Genomic DNA, 19,278 nt, shown 5'->3' with positions numbered 1-19,278 from the left:
AACAGCAGCTCTGCACATTATTGAAGGGAGAACATGTTTAAGATGACGAATGAGATGCCAAATAATCAGGCTTTATTCTGGATGGTCACAGATTCAGAGTGTTATTCAGCATAGAAACAAGCCTCTCAACCCACCATGTCTATACTAACCAAACACATACCAACTACATATCCCATTTATCTACATTTGGTTCACAACCTACTATGTCCTGGCATTTAAAATTCTCATCCACGAGTGGATGCCTCCAACATTGCTAGAATGATAATTTATTGCCAATTCCCCAGTTGGCCTGGAGAAAGGTGGTAATGTGTTAAAATCTTGAACTGCTGCAGTGCATGTGCTGTTGGGAATGGGAATTTCAAAATTTGATTCGGCTAGTGAAGGAACAGTGAATCAGCTCCAAGTCAGAAGGCAGCACATTCCATATAACTACCACATCATGGGTTAAAAAAAAACTTCAGATCCCATCAAAACCACTTACTCTTCACCTTAAACGTATGCCCTCTGGTCTAAGAAATGTCTGTCATGTGGAAAATATTCTCATAATCTACAGTGTCTCACATAACTTTGTGTACCTCAATCAGATCTCCACCCCCATCCCCTCCTTGTTGCACTCATCCAGACAAGGAGAATATTCTATCACACTCAGCAGCCAAGTAGATAGGAATGTGGAAATCAAAACATACACAGATCAGCCATAATACAAGTATATGGCGGAGTATGCTCAAGGGAATGACTGGTCTACTTTTGTTCCTTTTTCATATGTAAACTTATCCTCCACTCTATTATTCCAATTTTAGTTTTCCCAATCTGCATGAAGATTAAAGTACCCCCCACAATTAAGATATAAACTTGTGTTACTGGTATCCAAAAGCCCTTAAGTCATCATTTACTTTTTGTAAAGGCTTTTCATCAAATGTCCTTGGAACCTGATACAGAATCATTTGATTGGGTTGCATTTTCTTACTGTAATTTACTTATAGTATTGTTTTACACTGGATTGAAGCCCAATTTTAAATGTAATAATAATAATTCAACTTTAATGACTTTTTGTATCGAGGTGATGGAATAAAACAAGAAATTCTCTCAGTCACTTAAAATTAATGCACTTATATCAAATATGGTGTAGTTAATATATTAAAATCCTTTCACTGTGTTTCAACAATATACCTTAACTCTAATCTCTAAGCACTACACAGCTGTTAATTTCCTATACTGATCAATTTAGTGTAACAAGCAGTTTTGTATCATGGACTGCATTCATTGGGAATTGGGTGAGACTGCTGCAACTCATTCTACAACTAACAGACAAAATGAACAACTTCACTCCATTCATTAGGTTGGATTTTAGCTCAGTGTGAAAGGCTTGTCTAACATGCACTGCAGCACCAGTTCCCCAGGCTCCTAGGATTTTCTAATAAATGAGATATACAAGTGTAATTTTAGAGACAAATGAGAAAGGGAACATTGTAAAGATTATTTTAATTGCTGACTGAAATAGAACAGGCATGTTTTGAAACCAAGGACTATGAAAGGAATTACAACACTTAAAAACAGCTCATTGGAATACATTTTAAGTTGTGTCTCCACTGCTACTTTGTTAGCAGTGGGAAGGTGAGGTAAGATGGCATAGCACTAGGGTGAGTGCAGAGACTTTTACAGCTGGTAACAGATAGATTGCTTGGTGTAAATGTGACTAGTTGTGGATGCCAGAGGTCATAAGCCTGATAATAATTGTCGTTGGTTCTTCAGTGGCTGAACAGCTTTCATGTGTACAAACTATATAGTGGCACAAGATTTTCCACCCTGGAAAAAGAGTTTTTTGTGCAGCAAATAACTGAAGCCTGGAGAAATTTTTTTTTTTTCCCCATCATTTGCTGTAAGCTCTACATCTAAACAACAAACTAAACAATCGTTATGTAAAATCACCAGTGTATTAGCAAAGAACTGAGTCTCTGGAGGACAGACTTGGGACAACTGAAGGTCTTGGGAAGCTTAAGGAACACCTAATATAAGCCTGTCAACTGGTGTTATTGAAATGTGATTTCTTAATAACCTTTTATCCAACCATACAGCTATTTGCATGTAGGGATTTTCCAAGGAGTTAGAGTTTCAACCAGTAGAGCCACATATTGATAGTTCATAGCAGTTTGCTATTTATTACAAAGAAGATAATCACAAGTAGTCTTTGTTAAGTACAGGAATCCACTAAGACAGTTCCAGAATCAGAGGAATTTTGGAAGATTACAAACCAATCAATCAATCAACTATCTCTATAGCTATTCCCTCTTAAGAACCTAGAATGCAGGCAATCTTGTCTGAGGATCATTTGAGAGATCCTGGAAAACATTATCAATTTTCCATATCTCAAGAGTCTCCTCTCAACTAAGGCAGATATGTATGACAAAATTCATAATTGTCTCAAAATATGTCAGCCCAGCCTTCAGCTGAGGAAAACAGCACTGAGGGTCAAAAACACAAATGCAAAACTAAGCTTATGGTTCACTGGGCAACACATGTGCCTGGAACTTAGACAATTTGCAGTGCTTTCACAAGATCCTCTAATTATGACGACAAAAGATCACCCAAGAGCATCTTAAATTAGTATCAGGGTGCAAATTACTCAAAACCAAGTTACCTGGGCACAACATGCCACTCATGAGCCTGACACCAGACCCCCAAAGTAACTGCTCTACTTGGAAGTCAGTCCCAGCCAGAAACTGTCAATAGAACAGCTGAAGTGCTTTATGGAGGGCTTCAAAGCATCCCTTGGAGATCAAACTCTCAGACTCACGGAAGTCAGTGATCTCATACCATCCAAATTGAAAGCAATTAAATTTATTTAAAAGCTCTCAGCACATTGCCCATTTCTTACTTAAGTGCCCCTAAGTTACAAGGTTGGAAAGTGTGTACAAAACTCCAAATAACATTTATCTTACCCTGCAGCCATCTCAGAAACAAATAAAACCAGAGAGGAAGCAAGTCATCCTCAATGAGGGACTTCCTTAGAAGATGTATTTGGGAAGATATAATTAGAGGCAGCAGTTTTTGTGGATTACATAAGCAAGAATAGACTAGCTAGACAGAATGGCCTATTTGTCTGCTGTAAAACCATCCATGTAAAAACAAACAGTCAGACCAGGAACAATATATTTAAAAGCATTCAAATGCACATGCAATCTTGATGTAATATGAGGCAAAGTAGTTAAACAAGACAAAAGTTCCCTAGATGAAAAAGAAAGTAGATCGAAACAAATCTAAAATAACAAGGCAGACCTGATTAGTTGAATGACCTTTGTGCAGATATTTAAGTCCAAAGATTAATCATTTTATCACTTATGTTAAATTAAACTAAGTGTTTATACAAAATTCACAACACACAGAAGATTTGAGCAATATTTTTAATATATTTCCTAAAAAGAATTACTATGTTCTGATCCACCAGTACTCCAATAATTTTACTTATGTTTGTACTTGGAATAGGCAATGCTCCTACCTTGTTAATTCCATCATTAATGTATTTTGCACTGAGTAACACAATGTTCTCTATAAATTCTAGACTAATGCACAAGTGATATCATGTTAGCAGCAACACACTCTTCTACCATCTCTCGGCCATGGGTTTGAACTCTGCCTCATTATGGGTCAAAACCTCTTTCATGTTCCCAATGTTTTGGATTATCTCAATTTTCTTCCTAGCAAGCATGGCTCCAGATCCACGTGATATCACAAAATAATAACTTATGCTAGTTCACATTTCAAGTAGCATTGCAATTCTGGCAGATTTACAATTTGATTACTTTAAGCACTCTATATCTGGAGTTTGATAACTTTGCATATAATTTGAGTACATAAAGGATTTGGTTTAAATGCCCAAGATCTAACAAATATAAGCATTGCCTCATTGTTTTAGCACTGCACATTTTCAGTAACTTGAAAATTGTACATTAGCAGAAAGGAAAATTGAACAATGACATTATATTCTTTTTCCCTATTGTGACAGTAAAAAAAAATCAAGATCAGTTTTCTACAGTAACATTGTTTTCTAGGGCCTTCAAACTGTGGAACCCCATTCCATTCACTGGTTGTAAAGCACCCACGACAGGTAGTAGCTGAAAGCAAGGTCTTCTTTTCTTTAGCTCACCAGTTCTCTTGACATCTACACGTGGTTGGTATAACCTGATCTCCTTTTATTCTCATTGACCTCAAAATCATCAAACTACTTTACAACTCTGTTACAGTCAGTCTTGCCAACAGAAACCTCCCCTTAAAATGTTCCATGCTCCTCTTTAAAAAAAATCCAAATCCCAACTGGAATCAAAGTAGTCTAATAAGCATAGCATAATGGAAATCAACTTAATACCTACAGGAGGCTTGGAAAACAGAACTAAGAGTTGCTAACAGTATCAGCTGGAATGACTTCAACTGTTGCACTTCTTGAATCTGCATGCAATTTGTCAGAAATCAACCTTCAATTAATAAGAGAAAAACTGTTCCAGGAAAGCCCTGAAAATCAACCATCATCACGGCAACATTTGTTTTTATAAAAGGCATCCTCCTGCAACATCAGACTGACGTTAATAATTTCAACCACATGAATCAATTTTCAGGTACAATAGAGGGAAACATTCAATAAGCAACTTGATGCTAATGATTGCTTTGAATTTAAATCGAAAGAACCTTCCACATCAGCATTGCTTTTCTGACGATTTGGCTTTATGCTCAAACATTAAACATCGAATACATACACATGACAATTATCGATAGGGCATCTTCAAGAACATTTTTCCTAAAGTGGATCCAAAGATCAAATCAACCCTCGAGGATTTTACTGAAGATACAAATGCTAATAATTTGACATAAAAACAGAAAATGCTGGAAATACTCAGGTCATGCAGCATCTGTAAAGAGAGAAATAAAGTTAATATTTCAGGTCAGTATCCTTTTGTCAACTCTCCTGTGCTGAAGCAAGGACACTGATTTGAAGCATTAACAAGAGAATTTTGTTCTAGATTCAGAATGCTTAAACAGTATGAACAATTATAATAATCTTAGATTAGATTAGATTACTTACAGTGTGGAAACAGGCCCTTCGGCCCAACAAGTCCATAAAGCACAAATTTACATATTAAATACTTATCATACCAACGAAGCTTAGTTTTCACAAGTACTTCTTTGAAAATGGTGACATAATCCAAAATATGCAAACTCTAACACTACCAAGAACCTCTGCACAAATTACCTGGACACCCTACCATCACTATAAAACAAAATTGACAAGACCTCAACAACCACTTTTCACATATTTCTTTCTCTGGGGGAGTCCAGGACTAGAGGGCATACAGAGGTTTAGGGTGAGAGGAGAAAAGATATAAAAGAGACCAAAAGGGCAACTTTTTCACACAGAGGGTGATGTGTGTATGCAATGAGTTGCCAGAGGAAGTGGTGGAGGCTGGAACAATTGGAACATTTAAAAGGCATCTGGATGGATATAAAATTAGGAAGGGTTTAAAGGGATATAAGCCAAGTGCTGGCAAATGGGACTAGATTAGGTTGGGACATCTGGTCAGCATGGACGAATTGGACTGAAGGGTGTGTTTCCGTGCTGTATATCTCTACAACTCTCTCGGGAAAAAAAACAGTCAAATTACTTGCAAAAATATTTATGAATTCCTAAAAATTCCTGTGGGAGAAAACCCTGACAATCCCATCAAATTAAAACTCTGATGTAGTCCTTTCCTACACACAACCTACTTATTGTCTACCAACTTGAAATAACTTTTTAATTTCCAGCCACGGCAAACCCAACAATCCGAACGTTTAACATAACCACGTTTGAAATACAACTCCAACTGAATCGTTCAAAAGCTGAACGTGCAAAATGTAACGATGCCATGGAGTGCATTTGAGTTGGGTTACAGGACAAGGGCGAGCTGGTCCCCACGTTTCTAGAGTTAAAGATTGACCTGTACGAAACAAGCTGAGGGCAGGGATCGTGGGGAGATTTGGGGATACGGCAACACCTGTAAACCAGTCGAGCTGGAACCCATTGAGTTACTGCTGCTTCCTTTATTGTTCAATGCAAAAGCAAATTGCTCTGAAGCAGCCGAGAGAGCCGGTCTCTTAGGCCATTGCGGGCTGACGGGACTGGGCGAGGGGGATACGCACAACGCCGCCTGAATCCTAACAACCCCCTTCTCCCGCAAACTGACAGCGAACACAAAGAGGTTATAACTGGTTTGGGTGGATTGAGGGGGGGGATGGGGAGGGAAAGGCTTTCCTCTTACCCTCATGAGCGCCATCTTGGAATCCACGTGTCATCAGTGACGCAACCGGAAGTGAGGTCATTCGCTCCCTCCCATTGGCTGACCGCCAGGAGTGACGTTTCAATCCTTTTAAATTGAACCTGAGCGGCTTCGAATTCAGTGACTGTCTTGTCATTTGGGTTTCTTCATCATGTTTTAATCGTTGTTTACCTGACTGCTCCCTGTGGTTGTGATGGCCAGTTGTTTGACCAACCTTACACCCACTTTTGCACATCACTTTAGAGTTCCTACACACACACAAACACACATCTTCAGGATGGAGAACAGGCACAACCTGAGCAACACATTTTTGGATCACAGAATGCAACAGGACAGGAGGAAGCACTTCGAACCAGCATGTATGTGTCTGCCCTCTAAAACAACTATGTACGAGCAAATTAGTGCAGGTGCTGGAATCCGCACTGAAAACAACAAATGCTGGAGATCTCAGGGGTCAGGCAAGCCCTCTCTCCATGGATGCTGCCTGACCCACTGTGCATTTGTTGTTTTCAGTATTTATTTAGCTGGACCGGAACAAGGCATGTTCCACATACTCCACAAAGAGCAAGGCATAGCTGATACTCTTGCCCTTCTAGAGAAAAGGATTCGACAGACGCTGGAACAGTCCCTGCAGATTGGAGAGTGGCTAATGTCGCTCCAACCTTCAAAAAAGGTGGTAGAGAGAAAATAAGGAATTAGTGATCAGTTACCTTAACATGTCTGCGTGGGTTAAAGGGGTAAATGTAGGGGTATGGGTGGGTTGCGCTTCGGCGGGTCGGTGTGGACTTGTTGGGTCGAAGGGCCTGTTTCCACACTGTAAGTAATCTAATCTAATTGGCAGTGAGGAAAATTATCAAATCAGATATCACGGACTTTATAGTAGAGCATTTAGAAAGCAGTAGTAGGATCAGACAGAGTCAACATGGATTTATGAAGGAGAAATCATGCTTGACAAATCTGTTGGAACTCTATGAAGATATAACAAGTAGAGTTGACAGGGGGAGTCAATCAATGTGGATATTTGGACTTGCAGAAAGTGTTTGACAAAGTCCTGCATAAGAGATTATTGTCCAAGATTAAAGTGCATGGGATGGGGAAAGTGTATTGAGATGGATAGAAAACTGGTTGGTAGGGAGGAAACAAAGATTATGAATTAATTGGTCCTTTTCAAATTGGCAGGCAACTAGTGGGGTGCCACAGGGATTGGCGATTGGACCCCAGCTATTCACAATATATATTAATGATTTGGATCAGGGAACAAAATGTAACATCTCAAAGTTTGCAAATGATACCAAATTGGGAGGGAGGGTGAACTGTCATAAGGATGCAGAATTATCTGGACAGGTTGGGTGAGTGGGCAAATTAGTGGCAGATGCAGTATAATTTGGATAAATGTGAGATTATTCACCTTGGAAGCAAAACCAAGAAGACAAATTACTACCTGGACAACTGTAAATTGGGAGAGGGGAGTGTGCACCGGGACCTGAAGGTCCTTTGCACCAGTCAGTGAAGGTTAGCATACAGATGTAGCAAGCAGTAAAAAAGACAAATGATAATCTGGCCTCCATTGCGATAGATTTCAAGTACAGGAGCAGGGATGTGTTGTTGCAGTTATACTGGGCCCTGGTGATACCATACCTAGAATATTGTGTGCAGTTTTGGTATCCTTTTCTGAGAAAGGATGCTCTTGCTCTTCAGGGAGTGCAGCGAAGGTTTACCAGGCTGATTCCGGGAATGGCAGGACTGACATTTGAGAAGAGATTGACTAGGTTAGGACTGTTTTTGCTGGAGTTCAGATGAATGGGGGAAGGGGGAATCTCATAGAAACTTATAAAATTCTAACAGGACGAGACAGGGTAGATGCAGGAAGGATGTTCCTGATGCTGGGTGTGTCCCGAACCAGGGGCCACAGTCTGAGTATTTGAGGTAGACCATTTAAGACGGAGATGAGGAGATATTTCTTCACCCAAAGAGTGGTGAGCCTGTAGAATTCATTAACATAGGAAGCAGTTGATGCCAAAACATTGAATGTAATCAAGAGGCAGCTAGATATAGCACTTGGGGCGAAAGGTTATGAGGAGAAAGCAGGATTAGGCTATTGAGTTGGATGATCAGCCATGATCATGATGAGTGATGAAGCAGGCTTGAAGGGCCGAATGGCAACTTGCTGCTCTTCTATGTTTCTACATAATTGTCATACTAAACTCAAAGATTTATCGTGCCACAGATGTGCCAGACATGCTGAACATTTTTAACGATTATTTCAGATTTTGAGCATTCTCTGTATTTTGCTTTTGAATAATTGTTATGTTCTCTCAACCATCCTTTATCCATAATCCAGGATAATTTTCCTTTTCAAATATTCATTACAAAATGGTTATGGAATTTGCTTCCACCTCCTTCAGGCAGTAAATTCCAGATCTTATCAATTTGATGCATAAAAGATTTATTTCTTTATATCACCTGTGATTCCTTTTCCTACGATCTTAAGTCTGTGTCCCAGACTGACATTTCTAACACTGTAAACAGTCACTCTCTCCTAGTCATATTTCACTTCATTAAGTTGTGTTATTTATGCACACATCAGCACCACTGAAATGTTGAAACCAACTTGTGCAGTTATTAAATGTATGGTCATTACCACCCCCTACAATACGATCTTTAGTATTCCAGTTGTGGACAATTAAATGTATCAAAATATTTATTGGCGAATCTACTGTACAGTTTCATCACTTCTAATTATGCTTAATATTTGTATGACATAGGAATGCTTAACCATTGTTGCATAATGTAAAAGTTCTGACGAAATTTGTGTTATTGTTACATTGCATGGTGTCACATACAATTTGTTAGTGGAGACGGCGAGTTCTACAATAGCATTGTAGGGAGTAGCTGTAATGGTAAAGTCACCACAATCCCTGCAGACCATAGAGCTGTTTGCTCTTTTGAGAGAGATGATTGCTGTGAATTTAACATGAGGATCATTACACCTCAGGCAAGGGCATGGATAGGGTAAATAGGCAAAGTCGGGGTCGGGGAGTCCAGAACTAGAGGGCATAGGTTTAGGGTGAGGGGGGAAAGATACAAAAGAGACCTACGGGGCAACTTTTTCACACAGAGGGTAGTACTTGTATGGAATGAGCTGCCAGAGGAAGTGGTGGAGGCTGGTACAGTTGCAACATTTAAGAGGCATTTGGATGGGTATGTGAATAGGAAGGGTTTGGAGGGATATGGGCCGGCTGCTGGCAGGTGGGACAAGATTGGGTTGGGATATCTAGTCGGCATGGATGGGTTGGACCAAAGGGTCTGTTTCCATGCTGTACATCTCTATGACTCTATGACTGTATGACAAGGCAGGACCGACATGATGTAGGATTTGAACCTGCACTGTTGGTATCACTCTGCATTACAAACCGGCCATTCAGCCAACTGAGTTAACCAACCTCCAACAGGTATATTTAGAACAGCTTTCAAGAGCATTAACATTGTGAGTAAATCACCACAAGTCACTTTTAATTTAGCTACTTATTAAAAAATCTCACAATCAAATATTGAAATAATGATTAAAACTTAATTGCATGCTGCAACCAAAATAAAGACCCCTCAAATAAGCAGGTTAAGCCTCACAACCCAATTTGGCTATTACCCGATTAATAGTAGAACTTGGCCATGATTCCACCAACAGGGGCCTGTCTCTGGAAGTGTCCAGGGTTCAATCGTTATGCAAAGTTGTTCTGTTGAGGGGGCAGTTCTCATTTTTGATTCTTATACAATTTTTTGTTCTTCAGATCATTATTGATGATTCTTTAAATTCTTTCATCCAAATTACTGCAAGTCTGCCTTCTTATCAGAAGTAGCTTCTTTGCTCCTTATTACATTTGACCTTAACTATCTGTTCAAAGACATAGGTTGGGGGTTGATCAACTCCTTAAATTCTTCTGCAGGGCAGTCCTTGTCCTCTGTGGCAATAAAGCATCCAGTTTATCAAGCAGCTACCCGAGCAGTTTGGTCATGTAGCCTCCACTCCTTCTTTTGCCAGAAACAGATAAGTGGATACTTTAAGCATGGCCTTACAGTAAATCTGCAGTAGTAAGTAGAGTGGGTTCTTTCTTGATTATATGTTTTATTGAGGTATGTCTCTTGATTCAACTTAAAATATAAGCCATAAGAATTAATTTAACCTGGAGCAGTGTTTTGTAGAGGAATAAGACAGTGCAATTTTCTGGGTCTGTAGATTGCAAGAAGCAAAAATGGCCTTTCGTAGAGTGATATGCTCTTCTTGTCGGATGTGGGAGTTTAGGGAGAGTTTACGGGTTACTGAGGATTATATCTGCAATAAATGTGAATCCTGTCAGATTGAATGGATCAGTTGGAGAGACAGTTAGAGGCAATGAGGAATTTACAAGAGCAAGAGGGTTTGATAGATGGCAGTTATTAGAAGGGGGAAAAGTCGCAGATACAGTCACATAGATGGGTTAACTGCAAGAAAGGTAGGAGAGGGAGGCAGTTAGTGCAGGAGTCTCCTGTGGCTACCCCCTTTTCAAACAAGAATGCTGATTTGGAAAATTTAGGGGATGATGGTTTCTCAGGAATGTAGCACGAACATCCAAGTTTCTGGTATTGAGATGGGCCCTAATGCAATGAGGGGTACGTTGGGTTCCAAGACATCAATTGTGTTAGGGGACTCTCTAGTCAAAGGTACAGACATATATTTCAGTGGCCAGCAGCAAAAAATCAGAATGGTGTGTTGCTTCCCTGGTGCCAGGATCAAGGATGTCTCAGAGAAGGTGCAGAATGGTTTCAAGGGGGAGAGGGGTCAGCCAGAGGTAATTGTACACATTGGAACCAACGACATAGGAAGGGAAAAGGTTGAGATTCTGAAGGGAGATTACAGAGAGTTAGGCAGGAATTTAAAAAGGAGGTCCTCTGGATTACTCTCAGTGCTACAAACTAGTGAGGGCAGGAATAGGAGGATAGAGCAGGTGAATGCATGGTTGAAGAGCTAGTGTATGGGAGAAGGATTAACATTTTTGTATCATTGGAAGCTCTTTTGGGGTAGAAGTGATTTGTACAAGAAAGACGGATTGCACCTAAATTGGAAGGGGACTAATATACTGGCAGGGAGATTTGCTAGAACTGCTCAGGAGGATTTAAACTAGTAAGGTAGGGGGTGGGACCCAGGGAGATAGTGAAGAAAGAGATCAATCTGAGACTGGTACAATTAAGAACAAAGGCAAGCCAAACAGTCAGGGCAGGCAGGGACAAAGCAGAGAACAAGGTAGGACTGATAAATTAAACTGCATTTATTTCAATGCAAGAGGCTTAACAGAGAAGAAAGATGAACTTAGGGTATGGTTAGGTACATGGGACTGGGATATCATAGCAATTACAGAAACATGGCTCAAGGATGGACAGGACTCGCAGCTTAATCTTCCAGGATTCACATGCTGCAGGAAGGATAGAAGGGGGGTGTGGGGCAAGAGAGGAAGGGGAGTGGCTTTTTTGATAAGTGATAACATTACATCTGTACTGAGGGAGGATATTCCTGGGAGTACCTCGAGGGAAGCTATTTGGGTGGAACTGAGAAATTAGAAAGGGATGAACATCTTATTGGGATTTTATTATAGAGCCCCTAATAGTCAGCAGAAAATTGAGAAACAACTTTTGAGGAGATCTCAGCTATCTGTAAGAATAATAGGGTGGTTGTGGTAGGGGATTTTAACTTTCCAAACATAGTCTGGGACTGCCATAGTGTTAAGGGTTTAGATGGAGAGGCATTTGTTAAGTGTGTACAAGAAAATTTTCTGATTCAGTATGTGGATGTACCTACTAGAGAAGGTACAAAACTTGACCTACTCTTGCGAAATAAGGCAGGTCAGGAGACTGAGGTGTCAGTGGGGGAGCATTTTGGGTCCAGTGACCATAATTCTATTAGATTTAAAATAGTGATAGAAAAGGATAGACCAGATCTAAAAGTTGAAGTTTTAAATTGGAAAGCGGCTAATTTTGACGGTATTAGGCAAGAACTTTCAAAAGCTGACTGGAGGCATATGTTCATAGGTAAAGGGACAGCTCAAAAATGGGTAGCCTTCAGAAATGAGATAACAAGAGTCTAGAAATAGCATATTCCTGTCAGGGTGAAAGGAAAGGCTGGTAGGTATAGGGAATGCTGGATGACTGGAGAAATTGAGGGTTTGGTTAAGAAAAAAAAGGAAGCATTTGTCAGGTATAGACAGGATAGATCAAGTGAGTCCTTAGAAGAATATAAAGGCAGTATGAGTACACTTAAGAGGGAAATCAGGAGGGCAAAAAGGGGTCATGAGATAGCTTTGACATATAGAGTTAAGGAGAATCCAAAGGGATTTTTACAAATACATTAAGGGCAAAAGGGTAACTAGGGAGAGAATAGGGCCCTTCAAAGACCAGGCAGCCTTTGTGTGGAACTGTAGGAGGAGGGGGAGATACTAAACGAGTATTTTGCATCAGTATTTACTATGGAAGATATAGAACGTAGGGAAAAAGATGGTGACATCTTGAAAAAATGTCCATATTACTGAGGAGGAAGTGCTGGATGTCTTGAAATGCATAAAGGTGGATAAATCCCCAGGACATGATCAGGTGTACCCTAGAACTCTGTGGGAAGCTAGAGAAGAGATTGCTGGGCCTCTTGTTGAGATATTTGTATCATCGATAGTCACAGGTGAGGTGCTGGCAGACTGGAGGTTGGCGAAAGGGATGCCACTATTTAAGAAAGGTGGTAAGGACAAGCCAGGGAACTATAGACCAGTGAGTCTAATGTCGGTGGTGGGCACGTTGTTGGAGGGAATCCTGAGGGATATGATGTACATGTATTTCGAAAGGTAAGGACTGATTAGGGATAGTCAACGTGACTTTGTACATGAGAAATCATGTCTCACAAACTTGATTGAGTTTTTCAAAGAAGTAACAAAGAGGATTGATGAGGGCAGAGCAGTAGATGCTATCTATATGGACTTCAGTAAGGTGTTCGACAAGGTTCCCCATGGAAGACTGGTTAGCAAGGTTAGATCTCATGGAATACAGGGAGAACTAGCCATTTGGATACAGAACTGGCTCCAAGGTAGAAGACAGAGGGTGGTGGTAGAGGGTTGCTTTTCAGACAGGAGGCCTGTGACCAGTAGGTCATGTTGAGGCTGTATAGGACATTGGTTAGGCCACTGTTGGAACATTGCGTGCAATTCTGGTCTCCTTCCAATCGGAAAGATGTTGTGAAACTTGAAAGGGTTCAGAAAAGATTTCCAAAGAAGTTGCTAGGGTTGGAGTATTTGAGCTATAAGGACAGGTTGAATAGGGCTGTTTTCCCCTTGAGCATTGAAGGCTGAGGGGTTACTTTATAGAGGTTTATAAAATCATGAGGGGCATGGATAGGATAAATAGACAAAGTCTTTTACCTGGGTTGGGGGGAGTCCAGAACTAGAGGGCATAGGATTAGGGTGAGAGGGGAAAGATATAAAAGAGACCCAAGGGGCAACTTCTTCACGCAGACGATGGTACGTGTATGGAATGAGCTGTCAGAGGAAATGGTGGAGGCTAGTACAATTGCAACATTTAAAAGGCATCTAGATCAGTATATGAATAGGAAGGGTTTAGAGGGATATGTGCCTGGTTATGGTAACTTCCTATGGCAGGTGGGACTAGATTGGGTTGGCATATCTGGTCGGCATGGACGAGTTGGACTGAAGCGTCTGTTTCCATGCTGTACATCTCTATGACTCTATGACTCAGCTAATTACTTTCAATTCCTGAATTGGTTTGTCCTTGACTTTAATAGTTTATTCCAGACAGAGTTATTGCTAATTTTTTGAGTATAACAGTTTATCTTTCAATCCACAAAATTATTAAAGCTCTGAAGTCTATATATTACACAAATAATCATCTTGAGAACTAAGATAACTGCGTTTTCTGTAAAAACTCTACTGTAGTGCACTCTGAGAAAGACTCTGGACAATAGAATATTGGTGTCAGTTAATTAACTCAAACAAACTTTGCTGTGAAGTACATACTGGAGGAAGTGGTAGATACCACAAGGTGCCAGTCGTATCAGCCTGTATAATCCCACAAAATCTTGCATGAAACATTCTCTTGACTACTTTCTACATTTTCAAATAATATGAAAGAAACAGAGACAGAGTAAGTGATCAGTATTCCACTGAATGTCATGGAAGGAAATTCCTATTCTAATATGATAGTGATAACTAACACATTTGGCTACACACTTCCTGTCAGTCTTCAGATACAATTTGGTTCCCCACATCACAACCAGCTGTTTCAGTTTTGCCAGGCACCCCGAGTGCAAAGTCGGTTACTTTTAGCTGTGACTGGAAGTGTCCATAAATTTAAAACCATTATGGTCTCTCCCAGTGGTGGTACCACCCGAGGTGTCTCTGCCAGCTGTAGATCGCTCAATTCATCCGCATTTGCTATTTGGCTTCCCTGATGGTGTTCCAACTTGTAATTATATACACTTAGGATTAGAGCCCACCACCGGCCTGAAGCTATGGGCAGTGTTGCCTTGACCTTTTTATCAGACCTACCAAGAGTTTGTGGTCCATTATTATTACTAATTTCTGTCTGTAAAGGTATTGATGGAACTTCCTGACACCAAATACAATCAACAAACCTTCCATCTCTACCTGCGTATATTTTTGCTCTGCATTAACCAAAGTCCTGGATGTATACGCTCTTGGGCGTTTCTTATTATTGAACCATGCTTGAGCTAATACAACCCCAATGTCTTACGGGGAGGCATCACATGTCAATACCAGGTCTTGCTTAGGATCTTAATGTGCAATACCTTGCAGAAGATAGCTGTATCGTCACTTCCCTAACAGCTACGGCTTGGCTATATGACCATTTCCAAGGCTATCCCCTTTTCCCTTGAAGCAAAAGGTGCCAGGATGGAGGCCAGGTTATGTATGAACTTTCTGTAACAATTTGCTAGTCCAAGGAAAGACCTATGTTCTGGTACAGATGTGGGAGTCACCCTCACTTTATCTACCAATGGGTGTAACCCAGTCTTGTTGACTCTGTAGCCCAACTAGGTCACTCGGGGTGCCTGGAAACATTTTTCCCTTCTAAGGCATACGCCCACCTGGAAGAAACATCTAAGCATTATGTCCAAGTTTTTTTGAAGTACTCCTTATTGATATTCCTTGTTATTACCACATCAATTAGATAAATGGCAATCTGGGTTGGACCTTGTAAAATGTTTTCCATCATCCACTGAAAAATTGCACAGTCTGACAAACAGCAGTCTCATATATTGGTTCAAACCCTCATAGGTATTAATTGTAGCATACTTCTGGGAATGCAAGAATGCAATTGCAAGAACGCATGGCTCATGTCCAGCTTCATGAAGGACAGCCCCCGCTCCCCCCACTCCAACCCACAACCCCTCCAGCTTATTTAAATCGTCTATGCAAAGGAATGGGTATTTATCCACCCGCAAAAAGCAGTTTACCGTTTGTTTAAAATCTCCACAAAGGTGAATTGACCCATTGAGCTTCACAATCAGTATAACTGGTACTGCCCATTTCGTAAACAAGACTGATTTGATGATTCCTTCTGATTTCAACCTCGCCTTTTGCCCATAAGGCAAATGGCACTAGGCGGGCCTTGAAGAATCATGGAATGGATTCCTGGTCAACATGCAAGGTGGCCTTGGCTCTTTTGATAGTCCCTAGACCTTCCTGAGAAACCTCTGAGTACTTAGCTCAGGCAGCCATTTTCTAATTGAAAAGTGTGGAGCCAGTCTAGGTGAATCTTTCTCAACCAATTTCGCCCCATCAGGATTAGGCCCAAGCGTTTTACTACAACCAGTGGGAACTGAATCAGCTGCATCTCATAAGAGACTGGAGCTGAAGTTGTACCCTTAATCTATAAAGGTTCCTCGATATAGGTTCTCGGTCTAGCCAAAATCTTGCACGACCTTAGATGTTGGAGTCCTGAGTAAAATTTGTTAAAAACTGGTTCTGCAATCACTGAAACAGCCACAGAGGTATCAATCTCCATTAGAACCAGGTGACCATTCAACTAAATGTTTAATTTTATTGGCTCTGACTGGATGTTGCTAAGCAATTCAACTGTTCAAAACCACATGTAGGTGGATTTTCCCAGGTGTGCACTTTCCTAGATACTGACCTGAGTTCTCTTCCTCAATTTAGGTTTAGTGAGACTCTTTTGCTGTCTCGAATCTACATACCAGCAACAAATATAATGGCTTGCTGGCCCAGATCCTGAAGAATATTATAACTATTGGCTGAAGCTTGACTTTGTTTTGGGTTTTTTTTGTGGGTTGACCATGAGTTCTTCTATTCAGGACATGTCTGGAGTGAGGCTATGCAATTGACTTCACTCAACTGGTGTTTCCGTGGCTCAGTCAGACTGGTGGGGGATGTCCACTTCCGTCTGAATATCCTGCAACTCACATGCTCCACTCGCCGCATTTTCCAATGATAAAGTTGGTTGTAATGCCTCTTGAAGTCCAGTTAGGCTTCAGCTGATAGGCACTTTTGCATGGTTACATCATTAATCCCAAATGGTCTCTCAGCCTCTCATTGAGGATTAAACTAAAGTCACATGCCCCTGCCTATCATCTTATCAAAAAATCCCCAGCCTGATTCCCCTGGTTCTCCAACTGCTGAGTAAAACTGATAGTGTCTCAGAATTAGAGGAGACTTGAGTCTGTAACATTCCTTAACTAAATCCATCAACTCTTGAAAGGTTTTAGTATTTGTTGCCTCAGAGAAGGTTAGGCTCATCATAATTTAGAAAGCTATATGTCCACAACATGTTAGAAGAAATACCCGTTGCTTTTCATCATCTCCAGTGTCATTTGCCTGGAAAAAATGATGCATTCTTTCCACATACTCAGCCCAGTCTTCGAAGGCAGGATCAAATGAGTCAAGCTTCTGAAATAATGGCATGATGGCAGAAATGTTTACCCCAACTCAAAGATGACTGTTGCAAATGAATTTCTTCAGCTGTATGTTTTTCTCTTGTCACCACTGAAATAACTCCAGAGAGACCGGTATCCCATCATCGAGTCTTTGACACGGATGCAGCTCCCGCAGAGGCACCTCTCAGAGTTAACAGGATCTTTGACACTTCTTTTTCTTCAAGTGCCATTTGCGTGTAACACACCTCTTTATTTTTTTTTGCATTACAATAAAATAATGATTGAAACACTCCTGTTTTTTTCCTCACTGGCTGTGGGCCAGCTCGTCCCAGAATCAAGGCATATGGAGGATAGTGGGCTAGTGTAGGTTAGGTGGACTTGGATCGGCGCAACATCGAGGGCCGAAGGGCCTGTACTGCGCTGTATTCTTCTATGTTCTATGTTCTAATTTCCACCACCAGGAAGAAAGAAAACACCCGAGTGGCTCGCGACCAGCAGTGCCCTTCACATCAAAGGGCAATGCTGTGTGATCAAACAGTGAAGGGGAGGGCAGGAATTAAATCAAAATAGAGTTGGAGGGGGAAATAATGCACTCCACTCCCTGCGGCACCCACCTCTCCCTGAACAACTCCAGGGTGTTGGTGGAGACCGCGTGCTCCTTCTCCAAGGACACCCGGGCTCTAACGTAAACGCAGAAGAGGGGCAGGCAGTCGGCCTCAACGACCCACTTCACAGCCCACTGCCTGAACTTGTTTATGGCCAGTTTGGCCAGGCCCAGGAGCAGACGCACGAGGAGGTCTTCAGACCTGCCCTCCCTCCTGCATACTAGGTGCCCAAAGATCAGGAACGTGGGACTGAAGTGCAACCAAAAGCAGAGGTGGTTTTTAAGAAAATCAAAAAGGGAGTGCAAACACCCACACCCAATAGATACATGGTCCACGGACTCCACAGCGCCACAGAACAACCACCACAATCTGCGGTTGCAGAGGACTACTGCGTGCAGCACTCTCCACCCCAGATCCCCGAGAGAAAGGGGGAAGGTCTCCCGTGTAGAGAGCCCTCCACTGGGGATCCCCACCGCCCGGGTGGCAAATAGGCACGTCAAGGCGTGTCCGGACGGTGGATGAGGGAGAAGTGGATGGTGTGCAGCAGCAGTTGATACAGGGCCCGCCTTTTTACGTCCTTAAAAAGGGACAAAATTAAAATTCTAGAGGCAGCTCAGGTTGTGGGACACAGGCTCCCGGGGGAGGTACAGGATCTAGGGGCCAATGTGAAATTCTGTCCGGGAACACTCCTGTTTATAATATTTTATTAAACAAATTACAAAACAGTTTACAAAAAACAGTTAACATTTACAGCTATATACAACAGAAAATTTTACAAGGGAGAGGAGCAGCAAAGCTAAGCCCCAAACCCTACCGTTCAACCAGTTTACAGGGAGATTAGGACAAACCTCAAATCCCACATAGCCGCCCGGGGTGACAGCAGTCAGGATAGCCTACCCACCTTCCGGCTTCATTAACTACCCTCAGCAGCTTTTGACCACCTCTGGAACAGCCCGCCCCGGTACCTGCCCAGGGTGACAGCACGGAGGATGACTACCCGCCTTCTGGCTCTCGGTCTGCCCCTATGTACCATTGGGCTCTCACCCACCCAGATGCACCGTCCGGCGAGTGGGCTATCCTGGTACACCTTCTGGCCACCTCTAGGACAGCCTGTCCCCTTCCCTGGGACGACAGCGTGCAGGGTAGCCCATAGGCCTTCCGGATCTCAGCCTGCCCCTACGCACCTTCTGGCTCTCGGCTGCTCTGACACCTTTCGACCACCTCTAGGGCAGCCCGTCCTGATTACCCCTTCTCGGGACGACAGCGCTCAGAACGGCCTACCACCGTCTGGCTCTCGGGGTGACTGGCATCAGGGTGGCCTGCCCACCCTCCGGCTTTCGGGACAGCCTACCAACCTTCAGGTTCACAGGATGACCTACCCACCCTCCGACCCTCAGGGTGACAGCTTTCAGGATGACCCATGAGCCTCCCA

At 41.9% G+C, this 19,278-nt stretch overlaps 1 protein-coding gene across 2 annotated transcripts in view; it reads right to left on the bottom strand.

Moving 5' to 3' along the window:
• tm9sf4 (transmembrane 9 superfamily protein member 4) overlaps positions 1 to 6,366 on the bottom strand; it is a 46,996-nt gene extending 40,630 nt beyond the window's left edge. The window contains exon 1 of one of the 2 annotated variants that reach the window (XM_043710501.1): positions 6,288 to 6,366. In XM_043710501.1, coding sequence (XP_043566436.1) covers positions 6,288 to 6,302 — 15 coding nt within the window. In that variant the 5' untranslated portion in view covers positions 6,303 to 6,366. Of the gene's footprint in view, positions 1 to 6,023; positions 6,252 to 6,287 lie in introns of those variants that run through there. The other variant, XM_043710500.1, reaches the window with a different exon arrangement.
• Between the last annotated feature and the right edge of the window lie 12,912 nt (positions 6,367 to 19,278).

Source organism: Chiloscyllium plagiosum, chromosome 20 (assembly GCF_004010195.1).
Source record: "Chiloscyllium plagiosum isolate BGI_BamShark_2017 chromosome 20, ASM401019v2, whole genome shotgun sequence".
Lineage (NCBI taxonomy): Eukaryota > Metazoa > Chordata > Chondrichthyes > Orectolobiformes > Hemiscylliidae > Chiloscyllium > Chiloscyllium plagiosum.
This window is presented reverse-complemented; position numbering and strand designations above follow the sequence as displayed.